The sequence below is a fragment of the Ochotona princeps genome, chromosome 2, assembly GCF_030435755.1.
Source record: "Ochotona princeps isolate mOchPri1 chromosome 2, mOchPri1.hap1, whole genome shotgun sequence".
In the NCBI taxonomy this organism is placed as follows: Eukaryota; Metazoa; Chordata; class Mammalia; order Lagomorpha; family Ochotonidae; genus Ochotona; species Ochotona princeps.
In genome coordinates, this window is record NC_080833.1 from 37,383,034 (window position 1) to 37,403,445 (window position 20,412).

At 44.3% G+C, this 20,412-nt stretch overlaps 1 protein-coding gene across 2 annotated transcripts in view; it reads right to left on the reverse strand.

The window, feature by feature from the left end:
* Window positions 1-3,270: 3,270 nt before the first annotated feature.
* STIL (STIL centriolar assembly protein) overlaps window positions 3,271-20,412 on the reverse strand; it is a 72,805-nt gene continuing 55,663 nt past the window's right edge. For both annotated transcript variants that reach the window (XM_058681190.1, XM_058681196.1), the window contains exons 15-17: window positions 18,083-18,287; window positions 13,783-14,033; window positions 3,271-4,623 (exon numbers count right to left, since the gene is read on the reverse strand). In XM_058681190.1, coding sequence (XP_058537173.1) covers window positions 3,837-4,623; window positions 13,783-14,033; window positions 18,083-18,287 — 1,243 coding nt within the window. In that variant the 3' untranslated portion in view covers window positions 3,271-3,836. The remainder of the gene's footprint in view (window positions 4,624-13,782; window positions 14,034-18,082; window positions 18,288-20,412) is intronic.

A 20,412-nucleotide genomic window follows, 5' to 3' on the forward strand; every position in this document is an offset into this window, starting at 1 on the left:
CGGAGAGGAAGAGATAGGGGGCATCTCCCGGCTTTCAAGCCTAAAGCACCTTTTTGTGTTTGATGTATTTCCTCTGTAGAAGCTGAAGTTCCTTTAAAGCAAGGAGTATGACAACAGGGAATTCAGAGCATTAAGGACAGCAATTCAGAGGTGGCAAAAGATATGGTGATAACCCTTCTAGCAGATGTGATGGGTCAGTATATCAGAGGAACACTACATTCCTATTTTCCTTTGAAGAATATTAAATATTATAAAAATGGGGCCATCTCCTTTCCCTCACCTGTACCTGGGGCATCCTCCACAATCATTCCAGGCCCAACCCCATTGCACTCTCTTGCTGGAAGCCTTTCCCTGCTCTGAATGATCAGCTCCTCTTACTGTGCATGGCCTGCTGCTGTGCCGCCACCATCACGTTATAGGTTCACAGCTTGGCGTATGCACGGGGCTAACCTCCACCACCAAGCCTGGAAAACGAGATCCGGCTGGCCCACTGTTGCTGTCTGGGGCAGAGACACCAGAGGACCTCAACTGGGGACCTCAACCACTGCTCACTCTCACTTTTGCTGTTCTTTCTACTCCTTCTCTCTCTCTTGTCTGTAATTCCCTGCTCCCAACTCCTCCTCCGAAGATACACAGACTCCTACTTCCATGTTTTACAAATTACTCCCTCTGTTAGAAACCTCCCTTCCTCCCCACCTTTTTTCTCCCAGTGCTCCTGAAATATTATGAAAAAAAAAAAAAAAACAAAAACAAAAAACACAAAAAACAAAACTCACCATCTTTCTGAATACCCTTCCTCTCAGAACTTGAACTGGCATTCCAGTATGGCATGCCAGTGTCTGCAAGTGATGGCATAGCCTGCTTCACCACACCACCGGCCCATCTTTCTCACATGTTATCTGCTTTTATTACAAGCATTTTGACTATAATGTTATTGCTTGCCTTTCATTTTTAAGCAATTTTTATTTATTAGCAAGACAGTTACGACGAAGGAGAAACAGAGATCTTCCATCTTCTGTTTCACTCCCTAAATGGTCAAAACGGCCAAGGCCAGGCCAGGCCAAAGTCAGGTGCCTGGAGCTTCTTCTGGGTCTCTCACATAGGTGACAGGGATCCCAGCACCTGGGCCATCTTCTGCTTTTTCCAGAACATCAGCAGGGTGAAGCAACCGGGTCTGAAACAGGCACCCATCTGAGACACCACTATGGCAGGTGGCAGCTTTACTCACTATGCCACAGCATCAGCCCATTTATTCATTAGATTGAATTCCTACAAATCCTGTTTGTCTTCCTATATCACCTTCTGCTCAACAGGATCAACACCATACACCCGTGGAGTGACGAGTGTGAAGGAAGGTGCTGATATGGTCAGAGAGGGCCAGAAAGCAGCTGTCCCTGGGCGGGAAGATGAAGCTGGGTCCTAAGCGTATGATGCTAAGTGTCTGACTTAGGCTGCTTCCATCCACTTTTGTTTCATCTCTCAAAGCAGGCTCGCCATGCTTAGCATCCCTGCTGGAATGGGGTTTTTGTTGTAAGGACTTGAGGCACTCTGTGGGAAAACAATTTGGACCATGTGACTCAGACTGCAAGCCCACATGTTGATGACATGACATCGCAGGCCTGAGGGCCTCTCAGTTCCTCTAAGCGCTTGGTTCTGTCCTTGTGAGCAGTGCCTACAAAAGTGCACAGGCCAATGTCTGTTCCTCATCTGTTCTCACCTCCAGGGGCCCTTACAGTCCAGGCTCGCTAATGGCTTCTCACAACGTAAAACCACTGAAATAAATCCTTTAACATTAACAAAGTGGGATCCAGGAACTTCAGGACTCAGGTGTAACAAACAGTAACGTCTGCCCCTGACTAAAGAGCACAGCACTGCTTCTAGAAGGAAAAGCAAGCAGGGCAGCTCGGGGAGCAGTGTTCCAAATGATGCATTCAGCTCAAGATCAGCTCCTGTAGGGAGCTCCACGTGCAATCAGGTCAGAGGGGCATAGCTTCTTGGGGCCTTTTGGGCCCTTGGCCCTGGAGTTACCCAGCCCAGCTCCAACCTCTGCTTGCCACCGACCTGGGCAGATACTCCCTACGGCTCTTGACTCATTGGGGTCAGCGGAGGTGTAAGTGAATTTAGGCATTTAGGACCCCTGCAGACACAAAGTTCAAGAGGAGAGCTGTCATGTAGACAGTTTGGCTCCTCTGTCTGGAACACTCTCTGGCTACCCCTCAACCTCCAAGATTTGTTTATTTGAAAGGCAGAGTGACAGAAATCTCCATTTCCTGGTTCCCTCCCCAAATACTCACAACAGCCAGGACTAGGCCGGGTCAAATCCAGGGACTCCATCCAGGTCTCCCATATGGGTGGCAGCCACCAAGTGCTTGAGCCAACATCAGCTGATTTCCCAGTACATCAACAGGAAGCTTCATGGGAAATGGAATAGCTGGGACTGACTGGTGCACCAATATTGGCTATGGCAGCTTAACCCACAGTGCCACACCTGTCCCACAGGCTGGCTTTTTAATCTTATACTCTCAGAATGTGTGTGACTGTTTCCTGAGTGAACATGCTTTTTAAGATTCTTTACAGTTGGGCCCAGCACAGTAGCCTAGTGACTAAAGTCATTGCCTTGCACACGCCTGGATCCCATATGGGCGCCGATTCTAATCCCAGTGCCCCTGCTTCCCATCCAGCTCTCCTCTTGTGGCCTGGGAAGGCAGCCGAGGATGGCCCAAAGCGTTGGGACCCTGCATCTGCATGGAGACCCAGAAGAGCTCCTGGTTGGCTCAGCTCCGGCTGTTGCAACTGCTTGGGGAGTGAATCAGCAAATGGAAGATCTTCCTCTCTGTCTCTCCTCCTCTCTATGTATATCTGACTTTGCAATAAAAATAAATCTTTTTTAAAAAATGACACAAGTCTGGTGATGAATAGATCATAGGTTGTCATGGGTGAGGGGGAGGGTGCGTTTTGAAAGTGTGGCACTAGGACACTGGTGGTGATGTGACAGTTCTGTATGTGGACGGTAGTGGTGGGTCACTAGTGTGTACACGGTAGCATTTCAGAGCTATGCATCAAACAGTAAATACAGGTTTGTAAAAACTCGTGAGTCTTGAGAACCTGTGGTTATTATCATCATCTTTAATGTCAATTTTATGGCTTTGATAATGTCCTATGTTTATGTCAAACATTATCATTGTGGGGGGCCCTGAGTTGGAGTATAGCCAAACACTTTGTATTATTTTGGGGAGCTTAAAAAAGTAGGGAAGGATCAACCACAGCAGATAACAAAAGAAGACTTTTTATTATTAAGTCCTATCAAAAATATTAAGTCATTTGAATAGCTCAGTTTATAAAACCTACCCAACAATTTTATCATCCTATGGCAACTAGTGCTGTACATTGAAAATGTCACATTAACATAAGCCCATCACACTGCACAAGTTTTACTTCCACAGTGTTACAAATACATCTTAAGAGGAAATGCTGTCCCTGTACAAAAGATTTGGTTATTTAAAAAAGATAACTATTTCCCTTAAACTCAAGAAGGGCTGATTTTTCTATTTTAACCTAAGTCGTGAGGACTTCATGTTCAGTAGGTGACACGGGGTAGATGCAGAGGTCCGACACGCCAAGACAATGGACTCCCGTCCTGAAGCACCCAGTAGAAAGAGCAGCGCAGATTCGGAAGTGTGGTGTCTGCAGTAACTGACCTCACGTAGGTGACCAAGTCACCTGGCCAGCTCTTTGCGAACGGCTGCCACCAAGGATCAGCCTGAGTGCTAGAATGACCGCAAACCTCAAAACTAGCAAAAGGCTCTGGCTTCCCACAAGAGCAGGAGGCTAAAGGTTTAAAACAGCTTCGGCAGCTGCCTGAGACGCTTTACATCTAAGAAGGGGCCTACTGAATTCATGCTATTCATTTGGTTTAAAGTCTCAGAAGGCTGCAAACTTTCTGGGAAAACCAGAACCTTCTTTTCATTTTCCTTCTCAGGGTGTTGGGTAAACTCTGCTTTTCCAGTCCGGAGGTTCACTGCAGGACTTGGTTTAAGCTTCTTTAGCAAGAAATCTGGGTTTTCACTCAACTGCTGTTTTGCTTTTGGTGGTACAGCTTCATTTGTAATATTTCTCAACACTGGCATGTCTGGGTGGGTGCCCACAGACTCACAGCTGTAGCAGTTAACTACCTCACAGGTGTTCCTAGGAGATACTTTCTGATGACTGAGTTGTTCGGCCGTGGCTGCAAGGTTTTCAATCAGCACGGGTTCACTCTTGTCTGCACTGGTGGGAGGCTCCTCCTCATCTTCACTATTGTCACTGCTTTGTATGAGTCCATATCTCTTCATGTATTTTTTGGTTGCAAATGACATGTTGCTTGGTGAAATTAAACTCAGCCCAACTGTACTTCTGTCCCCATTAACATGCAAAGGACTGACTAATGAGTCACAGTGATTTTGATTTGACTGATTAAGAGATAGTTGTGACAGCTGATTTTCATTTAAGTATTTCAGAGCTATGGCATTTGCCTCCATGCTCAAGTCCACACCGTTGGGGCTTAAACCACTCACACCAACATTAGCAAATGACATGTAGTTTAGTCCAGAGATCACTGCTTCCGGGCTGATGCACGCCAATACACTGAAAGACACAAATAAGACACATTATTTGGCTCATTTTTCCTGCCATTTATTCAAAAGGCAGAGAGATCCAGATAGAGCTCTTCCATCTGTGGTTCAGTCCACAGATGCCTACAAAGCTCGACGTAGGCCATGCCACAATTAGGAGCCCAGATTCTACCTGAGTCATCCACACCGGGGGTGGGGCCCCGAGCACTGGAGCCATCAGCCGCTGCCTCTAAAGTGCTGGAGTCTGAAGCGGAGCTGGGACTCACACTCGGGTACTTGCCAGTGGGACAGTGACTGCTGCCCGCCTACTTCATTCTACACTAAGCAGTACCCTTGATGTGCTCCACGCCATGGCAGTACAAAGGCTCTCAGCTTAAAGCACATGGTGGTTTTGCATATGAGTACTCAGACATCTAAGTCTTGATCCAGACCCACATTTGAGTAATAAATATGACAAACTGTAAGGTAATTCATGATTCACAAAAACTGAAAGTGGAAACAAGTTAATTTCCCAAATCTATGTCTCAGTCATGATTTCAAGAACAAACATAAGGCCACAAATAAGTGATTAAATAATGTTGTGTCATTTAATTTTCAACTATTAACTTCAAATTCCACGAGATGAGCTAATTTTCAATGTAAAGTAAAACAAAAATAAAATCAAGGGCTGGCCCTGTGGCACAGCAATTGAACCACCGCCTGCAACACCTGCGACTTATGTGGGCATGGGTTTGATTCCTGACTGCACCACTTTCAGTAGCACTCCTTGCTGGTGTGCCTAGCAAGGCAGCAAAGGATGCCCCAGATGCTTGGGCCCTTCATACACATTGGAGACCAGAAGGAGGCTCCTGGCTCTGCCTAGCCCCAGCTGTTATGGTTGGAAGTTCTTTATTCCCTCTCAGTAACTCAGCCTTTCAAATAAATCAATAAACATCTTAAAAAATAAAAATCAATCAAACACAAACATGTGATGATACAATAGTACAAACTTTGGTAGATGCAGCTAGCACTATGGCACGGTGGGTTAAGCCACTACCTGTAATGCTGGCATCTCATGGGGGCACTGGTTTGAATCCCAGCTGCTCCATTTCTGATCCAGCACCCTAATGCGCCTGGGAAACTCGTGGAAGATGGCCCAAGTGCTTCGGCCCCTGCACCATGTGAGAGCCCTGAAGTCCTGGCTGTTGTGGCCATTTGGGAAATGATCCAGTGGACAGAGGTCTCTTTCTATATAACTCTGTTGGTCAAACAAGTAAAATTCTTAACAAAAAAAATTTTGGGGGGGGGTAGGCCTGGTGTGTTAGCTTAGCAGCTAAATTCTCACCTTGAACACACGGGAATCCCATATGGGCACTAGTTTGTGTCCCTGTGGCTTCACTTCCCATCCAGCTCCCTGCTTGTGTCCTGGGAAAGCAGCAGAGGATGGCCCAAAGCCTTGGGAACCTGCACCTGCGTGGGAGACCCGAAGAAGCTCCTGGGCTTCGGATTAGCTCAGTCTGGCCATTGCGGCCCCTTGGGGAGTGAACCAGTAGATGAAAGATCTTTCTCTCTGTCCTCCTCTCTGTAAATCTGCCTTTCCAATAAAAATACGTAAATCTTGCTAAGTATCAAAAAACTACATCAACCAGTTTCTGAATATGGGTTTGCACATACACACAAATTATTTTATTAGATGTGATCTTCAAATCACTTTGCTAAGCTTTAACTCAGTTGAGTTACCTTTTCCTTTATATCAAACACATAATTAAAAGAGTTAATTCTTACTGAAGCTTTATGTATGTGCCATGCATTCTGCTAAATGTCTTACAAGCATCAGTACATGTATGCCTCACAGTAAAGAAGTGTGTTCTCATTTAAACCATTTTTTTTTTTTTTAAATTGGGAAGGTAGATTTACAGGGAAAGATCTTCCATCTGCTGTTTCACTCCCAAGATGGCTGCAATGGCCAGAGCTGAGTGATCTGAAGCCAGGAGCCAGGAGCTTCTTTTGGGTCTCTGATGTGGGTACAAAGGCCCAAGGTTTGGCCCATCTTCGACTGCTTTCCCAGGTCACAAGCAGGGAGCTGGATGGGAAGTAGAGCAGGTGAGACATGAACCAGCACATATATAGGATCCCGGTGCATGCAAAGCGAGGATTTAACTACTGAGGCCATCACACGGGCCCTCATGCAAACATTTTTAAAAATTTATATTTACTTTACTTGAAAGGCAGAGATAGACACACATACCACACCACACCACACTACACCACACACACACACCACACCACACCACACCACACCACACCACACTGAGAAAGAGATTCAACCAGCTGGGTCACTCACCAAATGTCTACCACAACAATCAGGGCTGGGCAAGGACAGAGCCAGTACCCAGGAACTCAATCGTGTGGTGGCAGGGACCTAGAATGCTGCATCCCATAGTGTGTATCAACAGGAAGCCAGACTCAGAAACTGAGGCACTCCAGATGGAATGTGGGCAGCCCAAGCAGCATCTTTACTGTGCCAAATACATGCCCCTTTCCATTTCAATCTTACTCTCCACTTCAATACCTTATATCCTATTTCCCCTATTTTTCTGCTTTCTCTTTAGCGCTTCCTGTTGTCTAGGATAGTACTTTATAGACAAAAGGAAGTGCTAAAGCAGGATTGGAAATACAGCAGCTGGGACTTGAAGTGGCACTAGTATTGGATGTTGGTATTACAGACAGATGCCTAACCACTATACTACAATGCCTGTTCTCCTGAATGTTAAGATTTTTGTTTATTTAAAAGCAAGAGTGATAGAAGCAGAGACAGAGAGAAAGTGATCTTCTATTCATTGATTCACTCCCCAAATTGTTGCAATGGCCAGAGCTGAGACAGGCTGTATCCAGGATCCTGGAACTCCATCTGAATCTTGCAAGGGTCCAAGCACTTGGACCATCTTTCTCTGCTTTTGCAAGCACATTAGTAGGGAGCTGGACAGGAGGTGGAGCAGCTGGCTTGAATTGGCACTCTGCTCTTAAATGGGATCTGGTATTTCAGGCAGTGGCTTAACACACTGTAACACAACATGGGCTCTCATATATATGCTGTCATTATCTATTGATGCATTTAAAAAAGATTTATTTATTTTTATTGGAAAGGCAGAGAGCAAGAACCCATATGGGATGCCAGCGCATACAAGGTAAAGACTTAGCCATTGGGCTACAGTGCCAGGCCCCGGTGCATTACTTATTTACTCGCTTCCTTATAACAGCCAGCAAGGACAGGGATTTTTGGTTTTTTTTTTTTTTTTTTTTTAACCACTGCAACAGCCTCTTTAGAAAATATTTGCTGGTTTTGTAGAGGTACAGGTAAGGGTGTAGGGGAAAAATCTGCTGCATGAATAAAGTAATAGGCACTATCATTTTCCTTAGGCTCAGTTGAGGAAACTAAGGAGTAGACATGCTCAGTAGGCTCTCTCCAAATTTGCAGGCAAGTGGCACACTGGCACATGGATCTGCCTTGCTCCCAGACCCTGTGACTACTGTCCCAGTAGAATGTATTCAGCACCTTGTACTTTGTTCTCAGAGCTCTCTGTGTGCTACTTGTTATGGTAAATGCTATATTCCAGTCAAAGAATACTCAATGACTTTCCATATCACTCCATGAAGAAATTCAGCTATTCTACATGTGCTGGCCACTGCTTGTTTCCACAGCTCCCCAGAAGACAAATAATATCCAGTATTTTCATTCTTATAAGCACCAGAAATTCGGAAGAAGCCATTTCCAACCAGTGATGACATCAACAAATAATGGAACAGTATGCTCCATAATCTTAGTCTTTCTAACTACTTTGAAATTGTCCCTTAATTGTACTTAAATAAAACAAAACAAAACAAGAAGTGGAAGAGACACTACACAATTTATCTACACATCACTTCTATTTTTAAAGATTTACTTATTTATTTGACAGATGGAGACTGATTTTTCATGTGTTGCTTCACTGCCCAAACGCCCAGGGCAGGGTTGGCAGTAACTCTTTCTTAGTTTCCTACATGGGTAGCAGGCACCTCATTAGAGTTGGATCAGAAGTGGAGCATCAGTGTGGGATGTCTGTATCAAATGTGGTGGCTTAATGTGTTGTGTCACATGCCAACCACAAGACAGTACCCTTTAATGACAACATTCAGTCATAATGCCTTCTGAAGAGGCTTTTTCTATTTTTTGTCTATGTCCTCCAAATGATAAACAATTTGCAGGTAGAATAAGAAAACTGGTATACTTTTTAAAAGTATGATTAAAGTACAGCATCTACAGATAACATTAATGAAAACAAATCAAAGCAAAAACTTCTAATAAAAATGCTAAATATTTAGAAAATAGAAAAAGATTTAATTAGATCTGTTTTGACAGAATGGTAAAAAGATCTACAAAGCAGCCAGTCCATTTAGAAGCTTCCTCATGTTTTGTTGTTTCGTTTAGCTCCCTAGCTTCAGCTGGGAGGTGGGGATGGAACACCACTACTTTGAGAGTAAAGGCCTATCAGTCTTACTCAGAACCAAAGCCTATGAACTCTTTATAATTAAGATGAAAAGCCTCAAAGGAGGCTCTTGCACTAATCAAATCCTAAAAGTCTAGAGGACAAATACACTGTTAGGATCTCATTAGTTATGCAGTCACAAAAGGATGATTGAAATCCATGAATAAGTTTGTCTAAGAGTTACACACCAACAACTAAATGAATGAAGTACAACAATTGTTCTAATTTACTTGAAGATGAAAATCAACCTTAATTTATTGTCCTGTCTGAATCCTGCTTTTTCAACTAACAAAAGAGAGCCAGGAATCAGAGCCTATTTAAGACACATACTGAATTCAAAAGGTCACTCCAAGTTGGAAACCTGCAACGGGCTGCAGCCAAATCTCAAACTTAAAACAATCTCCATGTGCTGTACACTTTCTAGGTAACTCTGGGACTCTTGTGCCTGGCATTCCTGCCTCTGGACTACCTTAGTCCCTGCCATGTTCCAGAACAAGAGAGTAGAGAGGAAATCTTCCTTCCCTGCCTCTGTTATTCTTTTTTAGGAGTATTTGCTTTTGGAATACAGAAGTGGAACATGAAAGGAATTTCAATGCAGAAAAATGATAAAAGATCGCTGGATTACAGAACAGAAGGAACAAAGGTTACTTTTCCTGGAATACCTCACCTGTCACTTAGAACACTGTTTCTATGGGAAAATGTGCCTAAAATTCTAATAATACAAAGTCATACTGACAACGATATTGCAGATAATGAATGTTTGTTGTTTCAGTGACAACTCAAATGGTTGGGATTTCATTCATTTAGCAACTGACTCATTGGAAGGCCCAATAAATGTGGCAGACAAAGAGGACCCACCACCACAGCCACTGTGCTGCATCCTGGTTACTGCCCCTCGGGTTCAGCCAACCACAGACTAAAAAATCCTCAGGAGAAAGATGCAACCAAACTAAATATACACAGACCTGTGTTCCTGTCTGTATTCCCTTTGTAATTCAACATAACAACTACTTACAAAGCATTTACACTGCAGTAAGCATTACAACAGTAACCTAGAGATGATGTGAAGTATTCAGGGCACAGCATGCCCTTCAGAAGGGATACGAGCATTCATGGATCTGGGTAATCTGGCAGGGGGATCCTGCAATCAGTACCCCATGGACAGGGAGGGAACTGGTATATAACATTCGATCAACTACTGCACGATTCTCTCAAGCACAAATTACATCATCTGTTAAGAAAAAGGTGTTTCAAGAATACAAAATTTCAAGTTTCTGAGACGGCCAGAAAACTTTGAAAAAGTAGATGACATCTGAGTCCAGCTATGAAAGATAAGAATCCTGGCAAGCAGAAAAGCAAAAAAGCATCTCAGATAAATGTAATAAAAAGAACTTCACAAATGCCAACAGCAGGCAGGCTGTAAAACCACCACACACAAAACAGGACTTCTTACATGTTAGGGAAACAGCTTCTGTGCGGTTCCCTTTTTAATCAAAGTAATACACTGATAATCAGCAAAAGAGAAATTTTTCAAAATTTCAGGGTATTTCTATATTGGATGAAGTTAATATGGTATGAAAATAATGCCAACTTGGGAGGGGTTCTGATGGAGGAGCCTGGGCAACTCCTCTGGCAGGACACAGTCCCTGCAGGTAAGCGCAAGAAGCATGATAGAAAACAGCCCAGAATAGGCCATGGAAAGTTTCCCACTAGCATACATTCGGCATGGGTCAGGAGCAGACCAGGCTGAATCAGTTCATGTCATCCACTGGCAAATCCGATCGCCAGAACAGAGTGTGGGATGGGCCGGGTTTGGTTGCGACACAACCAGTACACATTATGGAATGCCAGGGCGTGGCTGCCTGTACTGGATGTGAATGCAGCACCCATCCAGCACACGTGAGATCCAGGAAGGAAGGGGCAGAGCTGGCAGGGGGGATTAAGGGGCTGGTCCCCTCACCAGTCAGCTACTCCCACTGGGGAGTTTTGGCTGGGATAGAGACAGACCCGACTAAGCAAGGCTACAACACCTGTGTGCCGCATGTGGACTAGATCAGGGCCTCAGCATCAGCTGGCAGAAGCTGGCACTGGGGACTAATTCTGTCGAGTCAAATCTCAGGACCACCTAAAGAGTGCATAAACCGGGACAGAGAGACCTGGGAGGGAAAAAGTGGGTTCCCCCTTCTTGGGTCACTAGTCCCATGGGAGGGCATGAAAACTAGGACGGGGGCTGGGATGGCTAGATAGAGAGGCACTCAACAACATCTGTGAGGGCTGGATGGTTGAGTTGGTTAGATAGAACTAAGCTTTAATACCCATTGACAAGTAGCAGAGCCAAATGGGATGGGGGACAGACTGGTCTTCTGCTACACATACTGGCAAACCAGGGTAGGGGGTGGGCTTGGTGGGGGTTATTGTGGGTCGCCCCTACTAGGCTGCAGCTCCCACTGGTTGATGTAAGGGCCGAACCAGACTGGACTGCAACACCCATTGGTTCCAGTGCAACTCAGGACTGAAAACAGAACCAACCCAGCAATTGCAACCACCAGCTGATCGGGGTGATGGACTGTGCCGGGCCCTGTGCTTGCTAGAACATATAAGAATCTAGTCTGGGAATACCTCAAAGTATCTTTGGAGATCTCCCCAATTGAACTGCTGGACTCAGAACTCTAACCAAGAAAAGACAGAAGACAGAACAGGACAATCATTCATCTCAGCTATATGTTGGCAGCAAATTATGGGGCAAACGGAGACTTTATGATGGACCATATCAATCGGTGGACAACCTCATCGAGCGAAACTGGCAGCGATTCATAACTGGAGAACTATTAACACCACTCGAGCACATATCTCAGAGCATGCCCCACATCTGGGACTTAGGGTGGGCAGGAAACCGGGTGAGGCTTCTCCCTCAATATCCCCCTTTACCTCAGATACATGATGGAAACAATATGGACATAATAGCATTACCCACTTTCCTATCCCCTAAACCTTTTTTTTTCCTTGTTTTTCCTTTAACTGTAATTAACTATGTAAAGATTGTCAACAACAATACAATAAAAAGAAAAAAAAAAAAAAGAAAAGAAAATAATGCCAACGTTAGAGACCTTTCCTGTGTGCTTTCCTAACAGGTATGAGAATATTTTATAACAGACTATCCGTGCCTCTTTCCCACTGACCACAAGCTCTATGAAGACAAGGAAACTTTTCTAATTGGAAAGCAGTAAGAAATAAACAGAGCCTAGCACTACAGCTTAGTTGGATAATCCTCCTCCTTCAAGCGCAGGGATCCCAAATTGGCACTGGTTCGTGTCCCAGCTGCTCCACTTCCTTCCCATCCAGCTCCCTGTTTGTGGTCTGAGAAAGCAGTGAAGGATGGCCTAAACCTTGGGACCCTGTACCCACATGGGAGACTCAGAAAAAGCACCTGGCTCCTGGCTTTGGATAGGTTCATCTCCAGTCACTGTAGCCACTGGAGAGGGAATCAACGGATGGAAGATCTGTGTCTCTTCTATCTGCCTTCCCAATAAAAAAAAAAGTAAATACCACTTTAAAAAATAAACAGAAACATACTAGTCTTTTTTTTTTTTAAAGATTTATTTTTATTTTTATTACAAAGTCAGATATACTGAGAGGAGGAGAGACAGAGAGGAAGTGGAGCTGCCGGAATAAGAACCAGCAGCCATATGGGATCAAGGCGAGGACCTTAGCCACTAGGCCACGTTGCCGAGCCCCCATACTAGTCTTAAATAATATAATGTCCAGATTTCATCTTCCCTTTAACAAGTATGTGATGAGTCAGCTCAATGAAGAAGGACATGACCAGTTATACATATTTCTAGAAACAGGATTTTTTTGCTTTTGTGCAGCTGGGGTTAACATAATGGAGGAACATAGCCAGTGTCATGCCCTGACAATGGTTCTGAGAGATCATATATAATGAAGCCAGTTTCTCCATTGATGGTTTACCCATCAAACAAGGTTGGTGACATTGGCAACTCACAGCTGATGAATACACCTAAGTGGGAAATTTCAATATAGATGTAACAAACAAGCCTAACTAAACACCCATCTGCGGGGAAGGAGGGCTTTCAGACACTGCCAGTGACACTCATTTCTTTCCAAAGCAGGTTGCTGCCGTAACTCCCCAGATGGCATCCTACAATCTCTTTCAAGTTACTCATATATCCAATTCAAATGAGGACTCGGGCCTGGTGCAGTGGCCTAGTGGCTGAAGTCCTCGCCTTGAACACACCAGGATCCCATATGGGCGCTGGTTCTATTCCCGGAGACCCTGCTTCCCATCCAGCTCCCTGCTTGCGGCCTGGGAAAGCAGTCAAGGACGGCCCAAAGCCTTGGGACTCTACACTCATGTGGGAGACCTGGAGGAAGCTCCTGGCTTCTGGCTTCGGATTGCCTCAACTCCAGCCTCTGCCGTCACTTAGAGAGTGAATCATTGGATGGAAGATCTTCCTCTCTGTCTCTCCTCCTCTATATGACTTTGCAATAAAAATAAATAAATCTTTTTTAAAAATGAAGACTATAACATAGTCCTAAAAAATGACCAACCAACTGAATCAAAGCACAAGCTTACATCTTTTCTCATGATATTGCTCAACACATACAAAACGTTATTACTCTTTCAAAACACATTTTTTAAATGTTACCTGGCATGATCCACTTTATGTGCATTTTTCTTCACTTTAGTGGGAGAATCAATTTTTACTCCAAGGCTTCTTAGCTGCTTAATAGTTGCATTAAGGACACAATCTTTGTCTACCAGTGCTGAATCTTGTATTTTTTTCTTTTGTTGGTAAACATTCTCGGTTCTGGTACATTCGTGGCTAATTATTACTGCTTTGGCAGATGGCTGCTCAGTTTCTTGGGAGGAGTTATTTAATAGGTGGTTCACTTGACCCTGAAGAAAAGAAAAAGGACACAGTGAAAACCCACTATTCAGGGAGGCTGTGACACAGCAAGTTGTCACCTGGGGCAGCAGCATCCCATACTGCCCCACATTTTCATTTTTTAGATTTATTTATTTTTTTATTGGGAGAGCAGATTTATAGAGAAAAGAGAGAGAAAGATCTTCCATCTGCTGGTTCATTCCCCAAATGGCCGCAATGGCTGGAGATGAGCTGATCTAAAACCAGGAGCTTCTTCTAGCTCTCTCGAGGGGGTACAGGATCTCAAGGTTTTAGACCATCCTCCACTGCTTTTCCAGGCCACAAGCAGGGAGCTGGATGGGAAGTACAGCAGCTGGGACACAAACTGGTGCTCATATGGTATGTCAGGGTTTGCAGGCAGAGGATTAGCCAGCTGAGTCATCAGACCAGCTGCTCCACTTGCAATCCAGCTCACTCCTAATGTAATTGGGATTGAAGGATGACCCAAGTGCATAGGTTCCTGTCACCCACATGAGACCTGAACGAAGTTCAGCAGCCTGGCCCACCTCAGCCTGGTGTAGGCAGTGAACTAGCAAATGAAAGATTGTTCTCAGTTCCTCCTTCTCTCTTTGTAACTCCACCTTTCAAATAAATAAATCTTAAATACACACACTACTATTGACAATCTTAGGATAAGATCTTAAACAATACCAAAAGGAAGGCCAGCAAAGAGCAAAGTATTTGCATGAGCTTGCACACACATGCTTTACTTGACTGATTTACTTGTTTGAAACAGAGTGCATAAGGGAGAGACAGGGAGATAGAATTCTTCTACCCTCTGGTTTACTTGCTGGACCTAACAGCCAGGTCTAGGCCAGGAACTCCATCCTGCTGTTTCACATGGGCAGCAGGGGCCTAAGCACCTGGACCATCTTCTAGTGACTTACAGTGCACCAGAAGGAAGCTTCATTGGAAGCAGAGCAGCTGATATAGCAGTCCAGCACTGCAAGCAGCTGCTCAACACACTGCACCACAATGCTACAATGCTACACTCCTCCTCTTTTTAAAAACTCCTTATCCATGATTCCAACCTTTTTTGTTGTTGTTTTATTTTAAAGATTGTTTTTTTATTTATTACAATGGCAGAATGACAGGGAGAATGTGAGAGAAGTCTGCCATGTACTGTTTCATTGCCCAAAAGGCTGCAACAACCAGGTGCAGGTCAGGCCAAAGTCAAGAGCTAGAACTCCATGGATTTTCTTCCACGTAAATAACAGGGCCCAATTTCTGGCCCATTTCCTGCTGCTGTCCTAGTTGTATTAGCAGGAAACTGGATGGAGCCAGAATAGTCAGGGCTTACAAGAAGAAACGTAACTTGCTGTGCCATAATGCCAGTCTCAAAACATTATCATGTCAAATTACACAAGTTTCAGGTCCAGTGCAGTGGCCTAGCAGCTAAAATGGTGGCAATGTTGGAAGGGATCAGGATAAGATAAATTTTAAAACTAAAATATAATGTAAGTATAGAACACCTCAAGGTAATATCCCTTGAAACAGTTAAACAGTTGAACTTGAGGACCCAGTATGAAGTCCTAGCCTTGCACACACTGGGATCCCATATGGGCACCAGTTCTAATCCCGGTAGCCCTGCTTCCCATCCAGCTCCCTGCTTGTGGCCTGGGAAAGCAGTTGAGGATGGCCCAAAGCCTTGGGACCCTGCACCCACGCGGGAGACCTGGAACAAGCTCCTGGCTCTTGGCTTCGGATCAACTCAGCTTCACTCCCCACTGTAGCTACTTGGGGGAGTGAATCACCAGACGGAAGGTCTTCCTTGGTGTCTTTCCTCTTCTCTGTACATCTGACTTTGCAATAAAAAAGAAATAAACCTTAAAAAGAATTACCCACGTTTTAAGCACATTTAAAATATCAGAGTTTTGGGCCCGGCGCCATGGCCTACTGGCTAAAGTCCTCGCTTTGAACGCACCTGAATCCCATATGGGCACCGGTTCTAATCCCGGCAGCTCCACTTCCCATCCAGTTCCCTACTTGTGGCCTGGGAATGCAGTCAAGGATGGCCCAAAGCCTCCCACCCTTGTGGGAGACCCGGAGGAGGTTCCTGGTTCCCGGCTTCGGATCGGCGCAGCACCAGCCGTTGCAGTCACTTGGGGAGTGAATCATCGGACGGAAGATCTTCCTCTCTGCCTCTCCTCCTCTCTGTATATCTGACTTTGTAATAAAAATAAATAAATCTTTTAAAAAAAATTTATGATACAAAATTTATGAGTAATGTCAAAATTAAAAAAAAAAATATATGATCTCATCAAGCTCCAGAGCAGTGAGAACACTCAGCATCTGCTGACTTTAAAGCCAACGTGTTTAAAAGCACTTGAGTTTCCCTGCCTCATGTTTAAGGCCTCTTGTAAAATTCTTTAAGCATTATTTCTAAATAATGAATTTATTTGAAAAACACATATAGGTTTCAGAGTAATAAATAACATCATGTTTACATATCTTTCAGAATTGGGCTCCCTTCTCCCCTTTTTGTTTAATTTTTATTTTTCTACTTTTCTCCAGTGTGAGAGCAATGACAGAAAATTCCAAGCTGGGAACTCGCTCCACACCAGATTTTCCAAGAGCAAGAATAACGTGTGATGCTAGGCCACCATGTGCAGTGCTAGCAACTCGTATGGGTGCTGGCTGTTCCCCTTTCCATCCAGTGCCCTGCCTATGGCCTGGGAAAGCAGTAGAAGACGGCCCAAAGCCTTGGAACCTTGCATCCATGTGGGAGACCCAGAGGAAGCTCCAGGTTCTTGCCTTTGGACCAGCCCAGCTCCGGCCACTGTGGCCACTTCGGGAGTGAAGCAGCAAATGAAAGCTATCTCTCTGTCTCCCTTTCTATGTAAAGATAAATTAAAAATATACAAAATATTTTAAAAAAGAAAAAAGCAATAAATTAAATACTCTAAAAATCTGCGACAGCCAGGGTTCTTTCACTTTGCAAGTCTCAGTTCAGAATCCAGCCGTTCGAGGACGCCAGCTCCCCTGGCAGAATGACCCCTTTTCTGGGCTGTCACATCACTTCCCAGCCCACCTCGCAACCGCTGCCAGTGCCCGGGTATACGTTCTCTCAGTTATCATGGACACAAACCGTCAAACTCGCCTCTATATTATCTATTTTATATAGTCTACTTTTCTACACTAAGCTAAATATTTAATCAACATGCACTTGACTAAAATAATTAAACACTATGATAAATATTGCACTACTTTCCAATTTTCATACTTTCTGTGAACTGTTACTTATTTTCTGCTACAAACTTTAATTTGAACTTGGCACAAAAACAACACATCTTAAAAATAAGGTTTGCCAGGCCCAGTGTTGTGGCCTAGCAGCTGAAGTCCTCGCCCTGAACGCACTAGGATCCCTTGTGGGCACCGGTTCTAATCCCAGCAGCCGCACTTTCCATCCAGCTCCCTGCTTGTGGCCTGGGAGAGCAGTCGAGGATGACCCAAAGCCTTGGAACCCTGCACCCATGTGGGAGACCCAGAAGAAGTTCCAGGCTCCTGGCTTCAGATTGGCTCAGCTTCGGCCGTCGCGGTCATTTTGGGAGTGAATCATCAGAGGACCATCTTCCTCTCTGTCTCTCCTCTGTATATCTGACTTTCCAATAAAAATAAATCTTAGGGCCTGGCGGTGTGGCCTAGCGGCTAAAGTCCTCGCCTTGAATGCCCCGGGATCCCATATGGGCGCCGGTTCTAATCCCGACAGCCCCACTTCCCATCCTGCTTGTGGCCTGGGAAAGCAGTCGAGGACGGCCCAAGGCTTTGGGACCCTGCACCCGCATGGGAGACCTGAAAAAGGTTCCTGGTTCCTGGCTTCGGATCGGCGCGCACCGGCCCGTTGCGGCTCACTTGAGGAGTGAATCATCGGATGGAAGATATTCCTCTCTGTCTCTCCTCCTCTGTGTATTTCTGACTGTAGTAAAATGAATAAATCTTTAAAAAAATAAATAAGTAAATCTTAAAAAAAAAGATGCAAAGCTCTACCTTTTCTTTTATTTATATTTTTACTTTTTCTTACCAATAATTCCTCATAAATTTTCTGGTTCTCAGACGGTCCATGTGGCAAGGGTCGCACTCCCTGCTTGGTTTTCGTCTCTGGAGATGTTTCAGGGTCGTTGGCGCCCTCTGTTGGTCGTGTCTGTAAGCACATGTTTACACTGTCTGCAAGCAGACACTGCAAGCCGACTCGCACCTCAGGTTCCTTCCTTTTATTTGGGGAGGAGCTGTTTGGAAGGATGTATAAGATATCAGTTACCAAGCACCTTTAACACATAGGTGAAATTCAGCAGCTCGGGAAGAGAAGGGTAAGATTCAACTGACATACAGCTTGCACTTTCAACTCTTTGTGATACCACGAAAATATCCCATCCTAAAAAGCTTCATTTAAACTGAACCATAAAACTTTTAAGGTTATGTTATTGATAATATACTTAAGAAAACTTTCTCTGAAGGCTGGAAAACACCTTATCACCTTCTTATCTTGATGCATGAAAAGATTCTCGATTATCTTTTTTAAAAAGATGTAATATATGGGCCCGGTGGCGTGGCCTAGCGCCTAAAGTCCTCGCCTTGAACGCCCCGGGGATCCCATATGCCGGTTCTAATCCCGGCAGCTCCACTTCCCATCCAGCTCCCTGCTTGTGGCCTGGGAAAGCAGGAGAGGACGGCCCATAGCTTTGGGACCCTGCACCCGCGTGGGAGACCCAGAAGAGGTTCCTGGTCCCGGCATCGGATTGACGCGTACCGGTCCGTTGCGGCTCACTTGGGGAGTGCATGATCGGACGGAAGATCTTCCTCTCTGTCTCTCCTCCTCTCTGTATATCCGGCTTTCCAATAATAATAATAAAATCTTTAAAAAAAAAAAGATGTAATATATGTGTGCCTTCAAATTTTAAAATACCTAAAATCCATCTCAAAGTAAGGTTGATAACCTGCCATTTACAATCACATTATATATTTGATGGTATTTACTCTTTATATTATCAGTGTTATACAGTAAGCATTTATTAGTTTCAAAATAAAAAAAATTACAATGGCTAGAGAACACAGTGCTAAAAATATATTTTCTGTTAGAATACTACTCCGTGGTCACTCTAAAACAGAGAGAAAAGCATTAACAATAAATATTAGCTGGTACAAAGCTTATTGTGGGCCAAATACGATTATTTTATTTTACTTGAAAAGGCAGAGTTAGAGAGATTCCATCTGCTGATTTATTCCCTAAATGGCTGCCAGGCCAAGCTGAAGTCAGCAACCAGGAACTGGTTGCAGAGGCCCAAGAACTTGGGTTGTTCTCTGCTACCTTTCCAGGTACCTTAGCAGGCAGCCAGATCCAAACTGGAGCCGCTGGGATGGGAACCAGCACGCACACAGCTTGCTGGCACTGCAGATGGGTTTAAGCTGTTGTGCCACAATATGTGCCCCAACCAAGTACAACTTGAAGCATATCACCTTATATAGTCCTTAAAAAAAAAAAACTATATTAAAGTATATAGTATCTCTGTTAGATGCAAAAATCAGACCATAAGGTAACTAACCTACATGAAGTGTGAAGAAAATAAAAACTGGGGGCTGACAGGTGGCTTAACAGGCTACTCCTCTGCCTTGCAGTGCCGAAAGCCCATTCAGGCGCCAATTTGTGTCCCAGCTGCTCTGGACATTTGGGGAGTGATTTAGCAGATGCAAGATTTTTATCTCTGTCTCTCTTCCTGTCTCTAACTCCACGCTTCAACTAAATAAAATAAATCATCTAAAAAAAAAAAAAAAGGCTGAGGCCTGGCACTGTAGCCTAGTGGCTAAAGTCCTCCCTTTGCATGCATCGGGATCCCATATAGATGCCAGTTCGTGTCCAACTACCCCCACTTCCCATCCAGCTCTCTACTTGTGGCCTGGCAAAGCAATCAAAAATGGTTCAATGCCTTGGAACCCTGCACCCGAGTGGGAAACCTGAAAGAAGCTCCTGGCTTCTGGCTTCAGATTGGCTCAGTTGCGGCCATTGCGGCCACTTGTGGAGTGAATCAATGGATGGAAGTGCTTCCTCTGTCTCTCCTCCTCTTTGTATATCTGGCTTTCCAATAAAAAATAAAATAAATCTTAAAAAAATAAGAAATAATAAATTTTAAATAGCTGAAGCATTTTTAGAGATGTAATTCCCAACAATATAAATACACTGAACATTACTGGACTGTACACTTAAAAAAGGTTAAGATGATAAATTTTTTTTCAAGATTAGTTTTATTTGAAAGGCAGATTCACAGAGAGAAAGAAATACAGAGAGGAAGATCTTCACCTGCTGGTTCACTCCCAAAATGGCTGCAATGGCTGGAGTTGAGCCGATCTGAAAGCAGG